This window comes from Spodoptera frugiperda, chromosome 18 (assembly GCF_023101765.2).
Source record: "Spodoptera frugiperda isolate SF20-4 chromosome 18, AGI-APGP_CSIRO_Sfru_2.0, whole genome shotgun sequence".
Lineage (NCBI taxonomy): Eukaryota > Metazoa > Arthropoda > Insecta > Lepidoptera > Noctuidae > Spodoptera > Spodoptera frugiperda.
The window spans coordinates 2,910,909-2,928,975 of record NC_064229.1 but is presented as its reverse complement, the minus strand read 5'-3'; the positions used below and the strand labels follow the sequence as shown (position 1 = coordinate 2,928,975).

The 18,067-nt window shown below is 47.6% G+C and overlaps 1 protein-coding gene across 1 annotated transcript in view; it reads left to right on the top strand.

The window, feature by feature from the left end:
- Positions 1–18,067, top strand: part of LOC118277991 (dystrophin, isoforms A/C/F/G/H) — a 438,713-nt gene that overhangs the window by 2,293 nt on the left and 418,353 nt on the right. The window contains 17 exon segments of the mRNA XM_050700084.1: positions 9,073–9,134; positions 9,889–9,981; positions 10,048–10,186; positions 10,265–10,386; positions 10,460–10,658; positions 10,735–10,883; positions 11,093–11,672; positions 12,091–12,506; positions 12,586–12,771; positions 12,852–12,999; positions 14,144–14,854; positions 14,933–15,072; positions 15,146–15,533; positions 15,602–15,713; positions 15,782–15,926; positions 16,748–17,029; positions 17,032–17,361. Of these exon segments, the coding sequence (XP_050556041.1) occupies positions 9,073–9,134; positions 9,889–9,981; positions 10,048–10,186; positions 10,265–10,386; positions 10,460–10,658; positions 10,735–10,883; positions 11,093–11,672; positions 12,091–12,506; positions 12,586–12,771; positions 12,852–12,999; positions 14,144–14,854; positions 14,933–15,072; positions 15,146–15,533; positions 15,602–15,713; positions 15,782–15,926; positions 16,748–17,029; positions 17,032–17,361 (4,202 nt within the window).

The following is an 18,067-nucleotide window of genomic DNA, read 5'->3' as shown; positions in this document are numbered from 1 at the left end:
CTTGAATTATAATAGAAACAGCCAGCCTATTAAGGAAACAGTTTTATGTTCTAGCGGTATTTTAATTCGGTAGTTACAATACTATAGACTATACTTATATTAATGAAATAAATATAGGTCAGTCATAATTCGATAAACTAGTATAAATTATGAATAGCGCCATCTGTGTTTAGGTTCTTAACATCTACGTTGATTTGTAATAACAAGCGTTTATTGTTATCTCACTCACTCGCATTCGCATCTCATTCGACTCGCTGCCAGTTGCTGTCGCCGCCGCTGTCATTTTCATAGATTCTTACTAAGTTATTTAACTTTACTGTGCCGCGATGTTTTCCACGCTGTGTTGCTGTTTCTATATTCTAATTTTTTAAGTGTGATAGCGAGGAGTACTTGCTATTAAATTGAAGTGAATAGTGCTAAATTTGTGGCAGTGGTTTATTTCTTAGAGTTTTACGAAATCTTGTTTATAAAAGTTTGGTCAAAGTTTATACGGGAGTGGTTGTGCGTGTGTGCGTGTTGTCATGTCTCAGAAAAACTTTTCAATCATCACTTGAACTGGATCGAAGGTTCCTGGTCGGAGACGGATAGGTGTCTGCGAAAATGGAGCCAAGTTACGTAGGTAAGTGAGACGTGGAAAACGCTCGGCGCCACTTTACCAAGTTGGCAGAGAAGGACCTTGACTAGCCAGAAGTTTAAGCGCAATCTCGTCTAGGTTGTGGTGGTGATGCAAGCGCGCCTTGCGCCCGCGCCGGCACCTGCCGCCGCCGAGGCGCCGCGGCCACCGAGCGACGCAGCACTGTCGCGTTATCTTATCACTCTGTAATGCTGTGTACATAACCATCGGATAACATGAGTTAACTCTCTTCTTTCATCCATTATGCTTGTCTTATGGGATTCCTATGGTGCTATATCTGCTATACTTATAAGATAAAAGTTGTACACCCCACTAGCGCTGTACAAGTATTACTGATCATCATTGAGCACAAGTTGATGTGACGGATTAGTTATTTCATTTATTAGAGTAGTAGGACCTGTTATACTTACATTCTGACTACAGAGTTGGTAGCTGCCATATGATCAGCAAATAAAATAATAATAACAACTTATGTCATTTAGAATTAATTGTCGAGGAAATGTTACTATGGACGTTGGTTTAAGGCAATAAATAAAAAAATAGTGCAATATGGGCTTTTTTTATTACTATAGTATTTGTCAAAGAAAGTGTTGTGTTATGTTGTTATTTTTAAATACTAGAATATTGTGTTTAACATTACTTTAACAAAAACTGGGTAACACTGGCTGAGGTCGTTGAGACAACAACATTCCAAATGTGAATCTCCTCTCATATAGGTCCCTACATGCAATCTGCAATGAAATCTCGACAGGCTCAACATTTTTACAAGGTCTCTGAATTTATGTCCCTAAGTTGCTGTATTGTGAAGTCAAATTATTGTGTTCATGATGTCATATAACAGCCAGTGTTAATTGATATTTGGCAGATATAGTTAAGCTGAGTCATGAAATGAGATGAAAAAATAATGAAACATTACATGAAATAAATCCAATATACTAGTAATCTATGTAGGTATAATAAACAAAAAAATAATGACTACTCTACTTACAGTCCGATGTCCCCTACATAGGGTAGAGAGTGTCCACACATGTATGGTAAACAATTGAAAACACAATATTGATGGTTTGAATGCATTGTTATACCTAGTTGTAAATATAAATACAAGTATTTTGTTTGGTTTCTACACATGTATAATAATATTTTTTATAATAACTATGTAGTTCTATACCCATGTAGTTTCACTTGCCGCTTGCCTTCTTTTGATTCCAAAACAAATTCTGCCCATTATAACAATAGGCTTGTCCATTATTACATACAAGGAAAGAGTGGGTGTCATTTAACATGTACCTGACTCTCCCCTTACTAAATAAAAAATTAGGTACTCTTAACTACTACAGAGGCAAAAACAAAACTGGTTCTGAATCCCAGTTATTTTACAAGGTACCAATCTATACTGAAATGGGCAGAGTTATCATGTGACATGATGTTACATAAGAGCTATATTATATACAATAGTAGGTCAGGTCAGTAACAACACTAACTCTCAGTAATAACTGGTGTTGAACCAAATTTTTCTTAATAACTAACTAATTAAGTAACTATAAACTTTGATTGTGTTTGTCGTCAAACCTTTGGTTTTTTATTAAAATGACGTCATTCCGTCTATCTCTTTACACCTCGATTAAAGAGGTAGACAGAGATGTAGTATTACAATGAAATGAAAACCTCTTTTCTCATTTGCTATGTTGCAAGTTGCATATACCTAGGAAGTTAATATTCGTACAAGTACAGTTTCAACTAAACCATTATTAGGTACCTGCTTTTGAAACGTCACAAATAAATACTTTTGTTTCATTGGGTTTTCTAGTTTACTTAACAAATTATACCCAATATTTTACCTAAGTTTATTAGCTGTACAATAAACAAGTGTTCTTGAAGTAGAAATTACTCCATTCCAGACTATAATTTATTTCCACACCAAATTTCATCCAAATCAATCCAGGAGTTTTTTATGTAAGAGTAAAAACATATATAAATCCATGGATGTATGTAGTATGGCACAAACATTAACATTGTGTATACAATGTATGGACACTTGATTTACTTCTTTTTATTTTAAGTAGTAATAATATGCAGATAACTAATGCTGCCCAGAGACTAGGTATAGTTTGTCAGATGTCATCAAGTGTCCCTGTGTACTAGTATATTACGTCGTGTAGTATGTGTTATTAGATTGTTGCGCCGTGCAGATTCTGTCATGCACCAATTGTGTTCAAGAAAGCTGGGTAGGAAATGTTAGAGAGATCATCTTTCAGCAGATCATATTCTTCCTCATGGAACTTGTTTGGATCTCACAGATTGCACATTGTTACACTACAGATACATGATTCAATGAATAAGTTAATTAGGAACTAGTTACCTACTTATGTTATTACAATATTCACCTTGCCTGCACTCAAACAAACTAACTAGTAGTTATTTGGAGTTTGTTTTATCTATTATCTTAATTATCTGGTATCTTTATTTTATCTATTATGCCACCAAATTACATCGTTTTTCTGTCTATAATATAATTATTCTGTTATTTATTGTATGCCCTATATATTCCGTTATTTTTATATTATGTACTTATATCAATTGTGAAATTTTAAATTAATGAATTTGTTATGATTTATCAAATACATACATAATTGTCGTAAGTACAAAATGTACTTAGGTACATAGACGTAATGGTGCGTCCACATTTGGGGTCCCCATTCACGTACAAGCTAGGAGGTACTTGTTAGTAAGTTTAAAACAACTGTACCTCACCGAAAACCGACGTCAAACAACGCTTGCGTTGTTTCGTGAGTGAGGTTACCGGAGGCCCAATTCCCCCCTTCATAATCTTCCCAATCCTCAATACCCCAACAACCTTTAAAATCCTAAACCCCAAAAGGCCGGCAACGCACTTGTAACGCCTTTGCATTGGTGTTTCAAGTGGCCATGGGTGGCGGCGATTGCTTAACATCCGGGGGTCTAATCCAATTCAACGAAAAATGAAGTTTCGCCCGAAACTTCGCAAATTTCGTACTACAATTCCATTTAACTATTGCGAACCTTTGGGAACAAAAATGAACGAATGAAATAAAGATAAATAAATAGGTTTTGATTTGAAATTAAAAATAAAACGCTAAGTATTTTAAGTAGTTAATTTCATTAGTAAATCAATAAAACCTACGGCCGAAAATTAAACGAAACTTCGGATTCGAGAACCGGAGTAGGTCCCAGGTGATACATGTGCTCGATTACGCGCGTGTACCATAAAAAAAATTAGACAAATAGGTATACGTTATAGGTATTTGGGAAATTAGTTTTATTTAATTACTATTTAACTAGGTATTTAAGTATTCATTCATTTATCTAACTGAAGGATCTAGTAATACAGACTGCTGTCCTTTTCATGTCCCGTCATTCTATTTAATTTAGTTTTTATCAGTTAATGATTTTGTACTACTAAGTAAAAGTTACCTAGGTCGTGAACTTATGACAGGCGGCGCGGCGTGCGAGCTGTGCGCCCGTTGCTGCCGTCGCCTAGCACAATAACCGCGATGATGTCACGCCACTAATTCCATTGACGAGAACTATCTGTGACGACGCTGGCTGGACTGACTAATGGCCATGCTGAATGTGCTGTATACACTGTGCGTGTAAGCAGCTGCTGTACCACTGATACTCACTAATTCGCGTGAGACGCTGTTACAACAACAAAATAGTGGTTAAGTAATATGAATCTATTTTTTCACGAGGAACTGTACAAGGAGTTCGTGATCCTCGAACAAATAATTTAGGTTCCTAGTTATTGCGTCTCGAATACAAAGTTCTAGATTTACGTAAGTTTTATAAACCTAATTAACTACTTAGGTAACTAGTTGACAAATTCCTAAAATGTAAAATTTTCTTGCGTAGGTACGTACTTAGGACATATTTTAATATCAGGTTAAGACGTCGATGGTATAGGTAGTACAATACATATAAAGTTATGTGTACAGTTAAAAACAGACTAGGATCTAGATAGGCCGAAATTTCTTTGCATTAGTTAGGAACCTGATTCTAGATTAGTGAACTTGAAATGGAATATTAGGTGGTTACAACTAAGTATGACTATAGTTCTTAATAGACATCCCGAGTCTTTCCAAACTCCAAAGTGAGTCAATTAAAACTGTTTTCAAAATTGATCGGTAAGTTATATTTTGTTATGGGCTTGTGAAACGTAGTTTTATATGAAAATGGAAATCATATCTTACCTATAATGGTACTAATGATTCGCTGATAGGACCACCATCACATAACTACCTATTTAAATAGTGACGCAGCCACAGGGCGGGGGTGCATGGTGCGTGCAATGCGTGGGCTGTGGCGAGAGCAGCAAACACAAAGAGTGTAGAGGAGATGTCACAACTACATTTTCCTTTAATACACTCACAGGCACATTTAACCGCCCACCTTGATTTTCTTGATTTTCTCATACACTACTTAAATCTGGGTAAGTTTGATATTTTTTTTGAAAACTAGACATATTATGTTAATTAAATACTGTGAAGTAATGTTAAAATCCGCATTTATTCATCACTTAAATTTAAAAAAAGCATTTTTAGAGATTTCTGTAGAAAACTCTTGTTTTACAATATTTGTTATTTTTCAGTTTCTGGGCTCATTTATTGGTTTTTAGTACTGGGTGTTACCTCTTCTGGCTCTAATGACTTCTTGCAGTCGGTTTGGAACGCCATCAATGACATCTTGGAAGTCTGATTGAGGGATGTTGTGCCACTCCTCAACTGCAGCAATCTTGAGCTCCCCAATCGTCGTTGGTGCGGCAACCCTTGCTCTTGCTCATCTTTTAAGGTTGTCCCAGATGTGTTCAATTGGATTGAGCCCAGGACTGCGTGCTGGCCACGGTAATGTTCGTATACCGACCTCGTCCAGGTACTGGGTCACTGTTCTAGCACCATAACTTCGTGCATTAACGTGCATTAATTGAAAATTTTCACGAATAAATGGTGCAAATGTCACAACATGGTCTTGAAGACCCTCTTCCTGATCCCTGTGTGCAATAACACTACCCCTATCAAACCCTACAAGATCGGTACGAGCGTCGTAACTGATGCCGCCTCAAATCATTATTGAACCTCCCTGATAACCACAGTTTCCAATATCGTACACGAGGCAAACTCTCATTTAGTCATCTGTACACTCGCTGACGCCCATCTGGACCTCATAGGACTATTCAGCTTTCGTCTGAAAACAGAACGTCTGTGGAACTGGTCTGTGGACCAGTTTGCGTATTCTCGCGCAAATTGAAGTCGCGCTCTACGGTGCTGTGTGAGCAATTCTGGGGCGCGTGCTGGACGAAACGCAGTTTGGTTCCTCTCTGCCAACCCTCTGCTCACTGTCCGTTCACTTACGCTGACATTTCTCACTTCAAATAGGCGAGTTCTAACCTCGGGAGCTGTGGTAAAGCGATTTCTCAATACATTGTTCACAATGAAACGATCGTCCCGAGCCGATGTGCATCAATGACGGTCTTGTCCCGGTCTCCGCGTGTAGGAACCCGTCTCCCAAAAGCGTGTGTTAGCATCCCGCACAGTGATTCGAGGTACACCAAGCATCCGAGCATTGTGACGTTGGCTGTACCCAGCATCGGCAAAAGCTACGGCTCTTGCAGCTCCAGTTGCATCCAGTGGCACTTTTATTCGATTACAATAATCAAGGGGTGTAGTAAGTTAAGCAAAATGTAATCACACCAAAAAGAGCAGGATAACCAGGTTAAAACTCACACTAACCCGATCGCTGAGAATGTAAAATTTCGAATAAGTTACAAAAATGCATCTGAATGCAGGAACTTCTAAAAAAAACATGGGTCAGAGTGTTTAATTTATTGCCAAAGTAGCCACTTGAAACATAACAGCCATCGGGATAAACATTCCTTATCGCAAACTAACGCGGTGACGTATTTCTAAGGTGGGCGGTTAAATGTGCCTGTGAGTGTATAATGCGTGACACTTTACGGGCTGTGCGTGACGTAATGACGTTACAAACCACGTCCCTCTCTATTTTCCAACATGCAGTCCCATAGTTTTATGTGCCACTTTCTGGGCGCTTATAAACTATCTACAACTTTTTGCTATAGTATATGTAATATTATTGGGCGGGGTCCATTTGTTTTGTCACAATGTACAAACACATTTTGGAATATCACATCTCCTCTCTATACTTGCTTCATGGTCGAGAGTCGAGCGCGCTGCGGGCTGCGAGAGAACTAGCATGAGCGACGCGCAGCACGTGTGCGGGCGCGCGCACGCTCCGCTTAATGAAGAGAAATTAGTGGAAATTATTGCCACTCAGTGAAACATGGAATGTTTCGGCATCTTAACGCACCATCGGATATAACTACTGTCTAGAGACTACTTGCTAGTTGCTTGTACTCCGGTTGATTAATAAATTAAATGTTACTTCATTCCCGGTTATTTCCGATAATTTATTCAATTTCATTGTAGTGTAATTTTTTTTTTTAGTATTTACTGAATTTAAAAGTAAGTGAATAGGCTTTGTTCTTAGTCACTCGTCACTAAAAATAAAAGAGGTACCCAACTAACGATAACTATAAAGTAACTATTACTAGACAGGTGCTATACTTAGTTGAAATAAAGAAACAACATTTGTACGTAATGCCAGCGGTGTGTGACAGGGGAAGCGAGTAAAAAGACTAGGATACTAGATAGGCCGACGTTGACCCGGCATTAGTTAGGAACTCTGATTCACTAGATTAAGTAAACTTGAAATGGAATATTAGGAGCCCGGAGGTGAAGCTATATGGCGCCAACTAAGTATGACTATAGTTCTTAATAGACATCCCGAGTCTTTCCAAACTCCAAAGTGAGTCAATTAAAACTGTTTTCAAAATTGATCGGTAAGTTATATTTTGTTATGGGCTTGTGGCACCGACTTCTAAACTAGCAGTGGGTACACGTAACACGTACGTAGTAAACGTAGTTTTATATCAAAATGGAAATCATATCTTACCTATAATGGTACTAATGATTCGCTGATAGGACCACCATCACATAACTACCTATTTGAATAGTGACGCAGCCACAGGGCGGGGGTGGCGGGGGTGCATGGTGCGTGCAATGCGTGGGCTGTGGCGAGAGCAGCAAACACAAAGAGTGTAGAGGAGATGTCACAACTACATTTTCCTTTAATATAATGCGTGACACTTTACGGGCAGTGCGTGACGTAATGACGTTACAAACCACGTCCCTCTCTATTTTCCAACATGCAGTCTCATAGTTTTATGTGCCACTTTCTGGGCGCTTATAAACTATCTACAACTTTTATATAGTATAATGTATGTAGATATTAATGGGCGGGGTCCATTTGTTTTGTCAAATGTACAAACACATTTTGGAATATTTTACATCTCTCTATACTTGTATGGTCGAGAGTCGAGCGCGCTGCGGGCTGCGAGAGAACTACCATGAGCGACGCGCAGCACGTGTGCGACCGGCACGACCGCTTAATGAAGAGAAATTATGTTATTGCGTCTCAGTGAAACATGGAATGCGGTCTAATTCATCGGCATCTTAACGCACCATCGGATATAACTACTGTCTAGAGACTACTTGCTAGTTGCTTGTACTCCGGTTGATTAATAAATTAAATGTTACTTCATTCCCGGTTATTTCCGATAATTTATTCAATTTCATTGTAGTGTAGATTTTTTTTTAGTTATTACAATTTAAAAGTTAGTGAATAGGCTTTGTTCTTAGTCACTCGTCACTAAAAATAAAAGAGTTACCCAACTAACGATACACTCCCAAAGCTATTACTAGACAGTGGGCTGCTATAGTTAGTTGTCGTCGTAAAGAGTTAACATTTGTACGTAATGCCAGCGGTGTGTGACAGGGGAAGCGAGTAAATAAACATTCAGATACTGGGTACACCTCGGTGACGTTGACCCGGCTCCTTCCGCCTCTGTTCACTAGTTAAGTAATCAAGGAATTTGTATTCAAGCGGAGCCCGGAGGTGAAGCTATGTCGGATGGCGCGAAAAGCGTGTGCGTTGCTTGACTGAACAGTGCCGAGGAGACAGGGACAGGACCAGATCACCAGCTATCTTCCTATTTGATAATCTAATTATGTATTGTTTGCAACCACTGAAAAACTTACTTTTCGAGGAATCTTCTTCAATAATTATAAGTAAAAACCCGATAACTATTTCTGAAAGACGGACTTCAGAAGTCTGAAGGATCGGAACAAAATATTTTGCCTGAACGTTGCAAAAAATGTTATTTTGACAACAAAGCCTATTTAGCAGTTATTTATAATATATATATCTTTTTTTTATATGTTTAATGGGCCGACGAATCATCTCTGAATGTTGGTAACGAATGTTTCTATGATCGGTTTGTACGTGTGACGTGCTAACGTGCTGACGTGTGACGTGCTTGTTTGTTGCAGACGAACGAGAAGACGTACAAAAGAAGACGTTTACGAAATGGATAAACTCTCAGCTAGTGAAGGTATGTATGTGTGCGTGTACGCAACACAATCGTCTCTTTACATCGGTGGCGTAGCAGCTGGGTGGCTGGCAGCGTACTGCGGGTTCGATTCCTGAACGAAACAGTAAAATATTTGTGTGACGTGACATGACCAGGGGTAAATCGTCTCTGCCACTACGTTTATCTCAACGTCTGGTACATTAGCACACATTAGCAAAAAATGATGTTGAATGTTAATGTTCAGTATTTGTTTAAGTTATGTAAACACGAGCAACATTTTCGTAGGAGGATGTGTTTGCGCATGTTTACTTAACAAGTTATTTGAAGTTACATTACCCAAAGTATAAAACAAAATCACTTATAAAAATATAACATCAATGAAATTACGGTAAAATTGCGGTAAAATGACGATACGATAATTTACCAAGTTTTTGTTAAATTCTAAAATATCAAAGCTACTCAATGTAACAATAAAAATGAATCACTGAATGTGTTGCTAAGCGCCAATCTCTTATTATTAGGTTAATAAGGTTCTTATGTAAGAGAAAATAAAAAAGATGCGCAGAAACATTTCCAAGGTGGAACAACGTTCTTGGGGTCCGCTAGTAGATAATTAACTTGTTCGTTTTCATCAAGAGACAATATTATGCTATTTTGTCTGTGCGAAAAAAATAAGTTTATAGTTTACACGTAAACAGTACCTATTTGTAAGCTTTCATGCAGTTATAGCGCAGTGCGTATAGTCTGACGTAAGTGTGTGTGTGTCATTCGGCAGAACGACAAGCCGCTGGTGGAGGACTTGTTCCTGGATCTGCGGGACGGAGAGGTGCTGCTGTCTCTGCTGGAGATCCTCACGGCCCAGCAATATGTAAGTAACGTCTGCCTGGCCAGTAGGTGGCCACTGCCGAGCCCTGCTCACGAGTGCTTGTTGCAGAAACGCGAGCGCGGCCGCATGCGCGTGCACCACATCAACAACGTGAACACGGCGCTGCACGTGCTGGACTCCAACGGAGTCAAGCTCGTCAACATCAGCAGCAACGACATCGTCGACGCCAACCCCAAGCTGACGCTCGGTGAGTGCACCCCTCCCCGCCTCCGACGTCCAGCCTCCTTCCCTCCCTCGCCGCGCTGTAACCGCTCTCTCTGCGCAGGGCTGGTGTGGAGCATCATTCTGCACTGGCAGGTGCACTACCATCTCAAGGAGCTGATGTCGGAGCTGCAGCAGACAAACCTGGAGAAGACTCTGCTGGCCTGGTGCCGCACCCACACACAGGTGAGTGCCGCCTCCGGCGCGCGAGACGCTAGTTACGGGAGCTAGTTACGAGTGTCCCACTGTCGGTTCGCAGAATTATGCGGGCGTGAACGTGAAGAACTTCACGACGTCGTGGTCGGACGGGCTGGCCTTCAACGCGCTGCTGCACCGCTGGCGGCCGCAGCTGTTCGACTACGCCGGCGTGGTGGCGCGGCCGGCGGGCGCGCGCCTGGACCACGCCTTCCAGCTGGCGCACGACCACCTCGGCATCGACCGCCTGCTCGACCCGGAAGGTGCGCCCCTCCACCCCCTCCACTCCGCCCCCTCCCTGGCCGCCTGCAGTGCGCGTGACGCGTGTGTCTGTTGCAGATGTGAACACTCCGAACCCCGACAAGAAATCGATCATGATGTACGTGATGTGCCTGTTCCAATCGCTGCCGCACTCCAGCGAGGACGTGGCCGACATGGAGAGCATCCACTCCGAGCCGGGCACGCCCGTCGCTACACAACCACCCGAGGTAAACGCTGCGTGCTCTACTAACTCACTTAGTACTACGGCAGTGTGCTCATAGGATATCTTGTTTGTTTCCTAACTACTGTGTGCTCTACCTGTAAAGAACTTTACTTGAGTAAGTATCTAACCGAATCTAACACGTGAACCAAATCGTTTTGCCACACTGAGCAACAGCACCGCGCGGAGACTCGATGTTACAGTGCGCGTCCACAGGTGGCGGGCAGCCGGCCGCTGTCCACGGCCACGACGGGGTCGGGCGAGCTCGGCGGCTACTACGGCGCCTTCGAGGACGTGCTGGGCTGGCTGCTGGAGGCCGAGGAGCGCCTGGCCGCCGCGCCCGCGCCCACCGGCGACGAGCTGGCGCCGCTCAAGGCGCACTTCCACGCGCACGAGCGCTTCCTGCTGGAGCTGGCGGCGCAGCAGGCGCGCGTGGGCGGCGTGCTGGACGAGGGCGCGCGCCTGCTGCGCGACGCGGGGCTGGCGCGCGACGAGGCGGCCGAGGTGCGCCTGCAGCTGCGCCTGCTGGGCCAGCGCTGGGAGGCGCTGCGCCGCGCCGCGCTGGCCACGCAGGCGGCCGGCCACGCCGCGCTCATGCGCGCGCAGCTGGCGCAGCTGGCCGCCTTCCGGCGCTGGCTGACGCGCACGGAGGACCGCATGTCGCGCCTGCCGCGCGGCCTGCGCGCGCAGCTGGCGGCCGTGCGCGCGCTGCACGCCGACCTGCGCGCGCACCAGCCCACCGTGGACGCGCTGGCCGACTGCGTCATCGTAGTGGACGACGACGCGCAGGATGCCGGTACGTGCTTTCCAACTCCTCTGTATCACTGTTCGCGCGGGAATTCAATGAAATAGGAGTCCCAACGTACCTTCGCCGCGCAATGGTCTCCCTGTTTTTCAAAGTTAAGGAATGATGCACCTGTTCTACTGGAAGCACACTGTCACGTCTGTAGAAAGTGAATCTATAAAGACATTATAAAAATGTTATAAAATATATTTATATTCATACCTTAGACAGAGATGAAATTAGAACGCTTTGTCTCTGGAAGTACTAACATTTGACCATACGTGTACAGGTGACTGTTGTTCCATTTAAAAGTCCTATCCAACAGTATATATCTCATGTTGCTGTCGAGGGATGGGCCCAAACGTCATAGACTTGTTTCGCATCGTCCTTTTGTTATGTTACCTAATGGACAAGACGTCCGGACCGGCAGGCGTGACGGAGATCGAGGACGAGCTGACCGCGCTGAGCGAGCGCTGGTCGCACACGTGCCAGTGGACCGTGCAGCAGCTGGAGCGGCTGAGCGCGCTGGAGGCGCAGGCCGAGGAGCTGGACCGCCAGCTCGCCGCGCTGCTGGCCGCCGCCGACGCCTGCGAGAGCGAGCTCAAGCACATGGAGGCGCACCCCGCCGCCGACGTGGGCGCCGGCCTGCGCCGCCTGGCCGACCTGCGCCGCCTGCGCGCCGCGCTGCGCCGCCACCAGCGCGCCGCCGCCGCGCAGCTCGACGCCGCCGCGCGCCTGCACGCCGCCGAGCCCGACGCCGCGCCCGCCGCGCCGCTGGAGCGCGCCGAGGCGCTGCACGACCGCCTGGACGCGCTGCTGCTCATCCTGCACGTGCAGGCGCAGCGGGTACGGACGCCACATTCACAATTCATTCTTCAATTTTATCATACAAACAATTCCAATTGAATTGGAGTTTGTTTCTCAGTTGAAGGACCTGGGCTTCGACATCGACTCGGACTCTGCGTCCGAAGGCGAGCCGGACGCGGCGCGCGACGAGCCGCCCAGTGACAGCAAGAAGCCGCGGCTGGCGGGGGACGCGCCGCCAGACTTCCAGTTAGGGTACAAGTCCTTCGAGACCTGGGCTGCCGACGCCGAGAAAGCGCTGGAAGATGTCAGTATTACACTATCATGGTGTTTTTGTTGACTATTTATTAAATCTATTTTATATCTAATAAACGAATTGGTTTTTAGTGCAAGCGAGAACTGGAAAATAAAAGTGGTAAAGTTGAAATCTCGGTGGTTTTGGAACGCGTGGAAAAAGAAATGGAAACGCAGCGAGCAGACTTCGCGAATGTGGAGGAGATACAACGGAGACTGGCGGCCGAGGCCGGCCTGCAGGGTGAGTGTAGTGCTGTATGTGTGGGCCCCTGCGGCCTGCAGGGTGAGTGTAGTGCTGTATGTGTGGGCCCCTGCGGCCTGCAGGGTGAGTGTAGTGCTGTATGTGTGGGCCCCTGCGGCCTGCAGGGTGAGTGTAATGCTGTATGTGTGGTCCCCTGCGGCCTGCAGGGTGAGTGTAGTGCTGTATGTGTGGGCCCCTGCGGCCTGCAGGGTGAGTGTAGTGCTGTATGTGTGGGCCCCTGCGGCCTGCAGGGTGAGTGTAGTGCTGTATGTGTGGGCCCCTGCGGCCTGCAGGGTGAGTGTAGTGCTGTATGTGTGGGCCCCTGCGGACTCAGGGTGAGTGTAGTGCTGTATGTGTGGTCCCCTGCGGCCTGCAGGGTGAGTGTAATGCTGTATGTGTGGGCCCCTGCGGCCTGCAGGGTGAGTGTAATGCTGTATGTGTGGTCCCCTGCGGCCTGCAGGGTGAGTGTAATGCTGTATGTGTGGTCCCCTGCGGCCTGCAGGGTGAGTGTAATGCTGTATGTGTGGTCCCCTGCGGCCTGCAGGGTAAGCTGTATGTGTGGGCCCCTGCGGCCTGCAGGGTGAGTGTAGTGCTGTATGTGTGGGCCCCTGCGGCCTGCAGGGTGAGTGTAGTGCTGTATGTGTGGGCCCCTGCGGCCTGCAGGGTGAGTGTAGTGCTGTATGTGTGGGCCCCTGCGGCCTGCAGGGTGAGTGTAATGCTGTATGTGTGGGCCCCTCGGCCTGCAGGGTGAGTGTAATGCTGTATGTGTGGTCCCCTGCGGCCTGCAGGGTGAGTGTAATGCTGTATGTGTGGTCCCCTGCGGCCTGCAGGGTGAGTGTAATGCTGATGTGTGGTCCCCTGCGGCCTGCAGGGTGAGTGTAATGCTGTATGTGTGGTCCCCTGCGGCCTGCAGGGTGAGTGTAATGCTGTATGTGTGGGCCCCTGCGGCCTGCAGGGTGAGTGTAATGCTGTATGTGTGGTCCCCTGCGGCCTGCAGGGTGAGTGTAATGCTGTATGTGTGGGCCCCTGCGGCCTGCAGGGTGAGTGTAGTGCTGTATGTGTGGGCCCCTGCGGCCTGCAGGGTGAGTGTAGTGCTGTATGTGTGGGCCCCTGCGGCCCCCACTCACCGCGCCGTGTCTTGCAGAGGAGGCGGAGCGCCACGCCGACAGCATCCGCCAGCTCAAGGCGCGCTGGGACTCCATCGCCGCCACGCTCGCCGACATACGCGCCGCGCAGGCGGGGCTGCAGGCGGCCGCCGAGCTGGAGCCCGAGCTGCTGCAGCTGGAGCGCGAGCTGGACGAGCTGCGCACGGCCAGCGCGCGCCTGCTGGCTGCGCGCGCGCACCACAACCAGCGCGTGCACCTGCGGCCGCGCCTGCGCACCGCGCGCGGCCTGCTGGCGCGGGCCGCCGGGCTGGGCGCGCGCGCCGCCGCGCTGGCCGCGCCGCACGCCGCGCGCCTGCAGCCGCGCGCGCAGGCCGCGCACGAGGCGCTGGCCGCGCTGCTGCAGGAGCTGGCGGCGCGCGAAGCGGACATCGCGGCGCGCGCGGCCGCGCCCGACGACTTCAAGGCGCTGCACGACAAGATCCTGGCCATGGAGTCGCAGATCATCGCGGAGCACGCCGTCATCTCGACGCGCGAGGCCATGGCCGACAAGCTGCAGCAGCTGCGGCGCCTGGCGCGCGAGTTCGACGAGCTGCAGGCCACGTACGACCGCGTGGTCTCCGAGCGGAGGGACGACTACGAGAAAGGAAGCGTGCAGGAACTCAACTTCAAAAGCAGCCTCGAAAACTTGGTCACCAAGTTCGAAGACACGAAAATAATATTACAACAGAAAATTAAAAAACTAGAAAACGGTAAATACAGTGATATTATAATGACGATCGACAGAAAGATCGTGGCAGAACAGGTTTACCGCGAGGTGGGTGTTGCAGGGCTGGAGCTGGTGCAGCGCTGGCAGCGCGCGGGTGACGCGGCGCGGGGCTGGCTGCAGCGCCTGGACGACTGGCTGCGGCTGCAGGACGTGCCGCTGGCGCAGCAGGACGCGCTCGAGCTCATGCTGGACGCCAGCAACGTGAGTGTCGGCCGGGGGGGGGGGGGGGGCGTGTGCGCCTGCGTTTCCTAACTTGCGATACTTTTGTTTGTAGAAATTCGAGGAAGAGAAACAGACGTACAAGGCTGAAATAGACACAGTGGAAAGCACCAAAGAATCGATCCTCGAAGATTGCGACGACGCCATCGCTAAGATGGTACAGAACGAAACGAAGAGCCTAGTGAAACGATACGAGAGCGTGACGCAGAAGGCGTTCCGACTGAACGAGGAGCTGCGGAGGGGGCTGGAGCGCACCGAGGCCGTGTTCCGCAAGATCGCGGACATGGAGGCCTGGCTGCAGGAGCTGGAGGCGCAGCTGCCCGCCGAGCACGAGTGCCGCATCACGGACTCCGCCGAGCTGTACCAGATGAAGGCGCGCTTCCAGGCGCTCAAGGACAAGTGCGACGACCACACGCAGCAGTTCCGCAACCTCAACGACTGCAGTGAGTAGTGCGTGCAGTGTATAGTGTAGTGTGTGTGTGTATGTGTGTACATGTATATGTATGCGCAGGCGGCGACATGCTGGTGGCGGCGGGCGCGGCGGGCGCGGAGCTGGCGCGCCGCGTCACGCGCCTCAACGCGCGCTGGACCAGCGTCACGCACGGCGTGTACGAGCGCTACAAGTGGGTACTGGCCTACACTACTGTACTACTGCACTACTACACTACTACACGTGCCTATATACCCGCAGGGTGCTGGCGGAGGCGTGGCACGAGAGCGGCGAGCTGCGCGCGTGGCTGACGCAGGAGCGCGCGTGGCTGGACGGGCTGCAGCGCCGCCTGCGACGCTCGCCCAACGCGCCCGCCGACGCAGAGGAGATCTCCGACGAGCTCTACGTCAGTACCACGCGACTCGCTTTGCGCTCTTTATTTATAATCAAATAAACTAGTGGTCGCCTAGTGGTCGAAATTCGACCATATACGATTTAATTTACAATACCACTTAACATACGTTCAAGGATAATTTTTATTTAACTCAAACTCAAACAAACTCTTTTATAAAACTCTATTCATATGAGACGTCAGAATATCATCGCAATGTCTATTGATTTTGACGTTTTGTCAAATACGATCAGATACTATGCATGTGTGTGTAATGTTTTATTTATTGATTTAATGTACTTTATAAGCATTATTTTTCAAAAATATTAGCGTTCTCCACTTCTTCTACACATAAACTATAAGTGTACCAAATTTTATGCTCCTACGTCCGCGCAATTTTCGTAAAAAGCGGTCCAAAGTTTTTGCATCACGTATTAATATATAGATATTTTAACACAAAATCATACATGTTGTCAATTTAGAATAATATTAGAGAGAATATCCAGTATCACAGGCGAGAGCAGCAATAAAAGTATTAGATAATAAAAAAAATATATCACCAATACACGTATGAAGTTGTTAAATAGAAATTATTCAGAGCACGTCAAAATACACAAAACTCCCATATTTACGCCGTAATTAGCATGTTGTACATTTAATGGATCGCGTCACATTTTTTGTGACGTTCATATATTGTACTAAATGATGAAACTGGGTTTGTTTAGTATTTTATTAGCAGTCAGTTATGTTATTGTGTCGTTTTAAAATAAAAACAGTAGTTAGTTATACATATTGAGCACTCGGGAAAGTAAGGTTTTCGGTGTGGGACATCGCAGGATCTGGAAAACTACATTCAGAACCACAGCGACGAGCGCCTGTCGCGCATCCAGGACATCGGGCGCCAGCTCATCGACGCGCACATCATGCCGGGCTGGATCCAGGCCGAGATCGACGCCATCACCGAGTCGTGGAACTCGCTGCGCGCCGAGGCGGCCGCGCGCAGCGCGCTGCTGGAGCGCGGCGTGCGCGAGGCCGCGCGCACCGAGGTGGCCGTGGACCGCCTGCAGCAGTGGCTGGACGCCGCGGGCCAGGACCCTGCCACGGACCCGCCGCCGCCGCCGCGCTGCTGGCCGCCGCGCCCGCGCAGCGCGCGCTGCTGCGCGACGTGCGCGCGCAGGCCGACGCCTACCGCCGCGCCGGCAAGCACGAGGCGGGCGCGCGCCTGCTGGACCAGCTGGAGCTGCTGCAGCGCCGCTTCGACGGCGCCGAGCGCGCGCTGCAGGAGGCGGCGGGCGGGGCGGGCGGCGCGGGCGGCGCGGGCGGGGCGCTGGGCGCGCGCCTGGCGGCGGCGGCGGCGGCGCTGGGTGGCGTGCAGCGCGACGCGGCGCTGCAGCTGGCCCGCCCCGCGCTCGACCCCGACCGCGTGCGCGCGCAGCTCCGCACCTGCCTCGTGAGTACTCGCCGCATCTTACTATTGTACACGATAACAAAGACCCATCACACGTATCATCGTCGTACATTCAATTAAACCAAAATAATATATCATTCGATTTTGATATTCTATATTTCAGTAAGATGCTTATAAATGATATCCTCTACAAAAGGGTATGTGTTGGAGTATTTCGCCGTTGACGATCCTCCAGTAGTTGTTGTAGGTTGTAAAGGATGAACACCAAACCACTAAGTAACACTTTAAAATGTTTATTTGTATATATCGAAAGTTATGTTTAGTTATCTGAGCCGCACTTATTGTTTACAATAACCGCGTGACGGAGGTGTAGTTACGACTACTTAAAATGTAGAGTTTATTATGCAAAATGTATTTCGCTGTATGAACATTATTGGCTCGAACATGCTCCCGAGGGAAAGATAATAGGCGTACTTAGATCACTAAAATTGCGTTACAAGTTAACAGAATACAAAATAAGACATAAAACAATAAAATATTAAGTAAAAACAAAGTCTCCAGTTACAAATGATTATAGTTTGAATCTAGTTCCCATTGGGTACTTCGAATGACCATCAGATGTTTCAGATTTGTTTGCAATTTCCTTCAGCTCTATACTTTCTAACGTCTTCTTCTCTGGAGGTGTTGATGAATCTATCTGTTGAGTCTTAGTGTTGGTGGAGATATTGCTTTTCTTATTAGCCATACT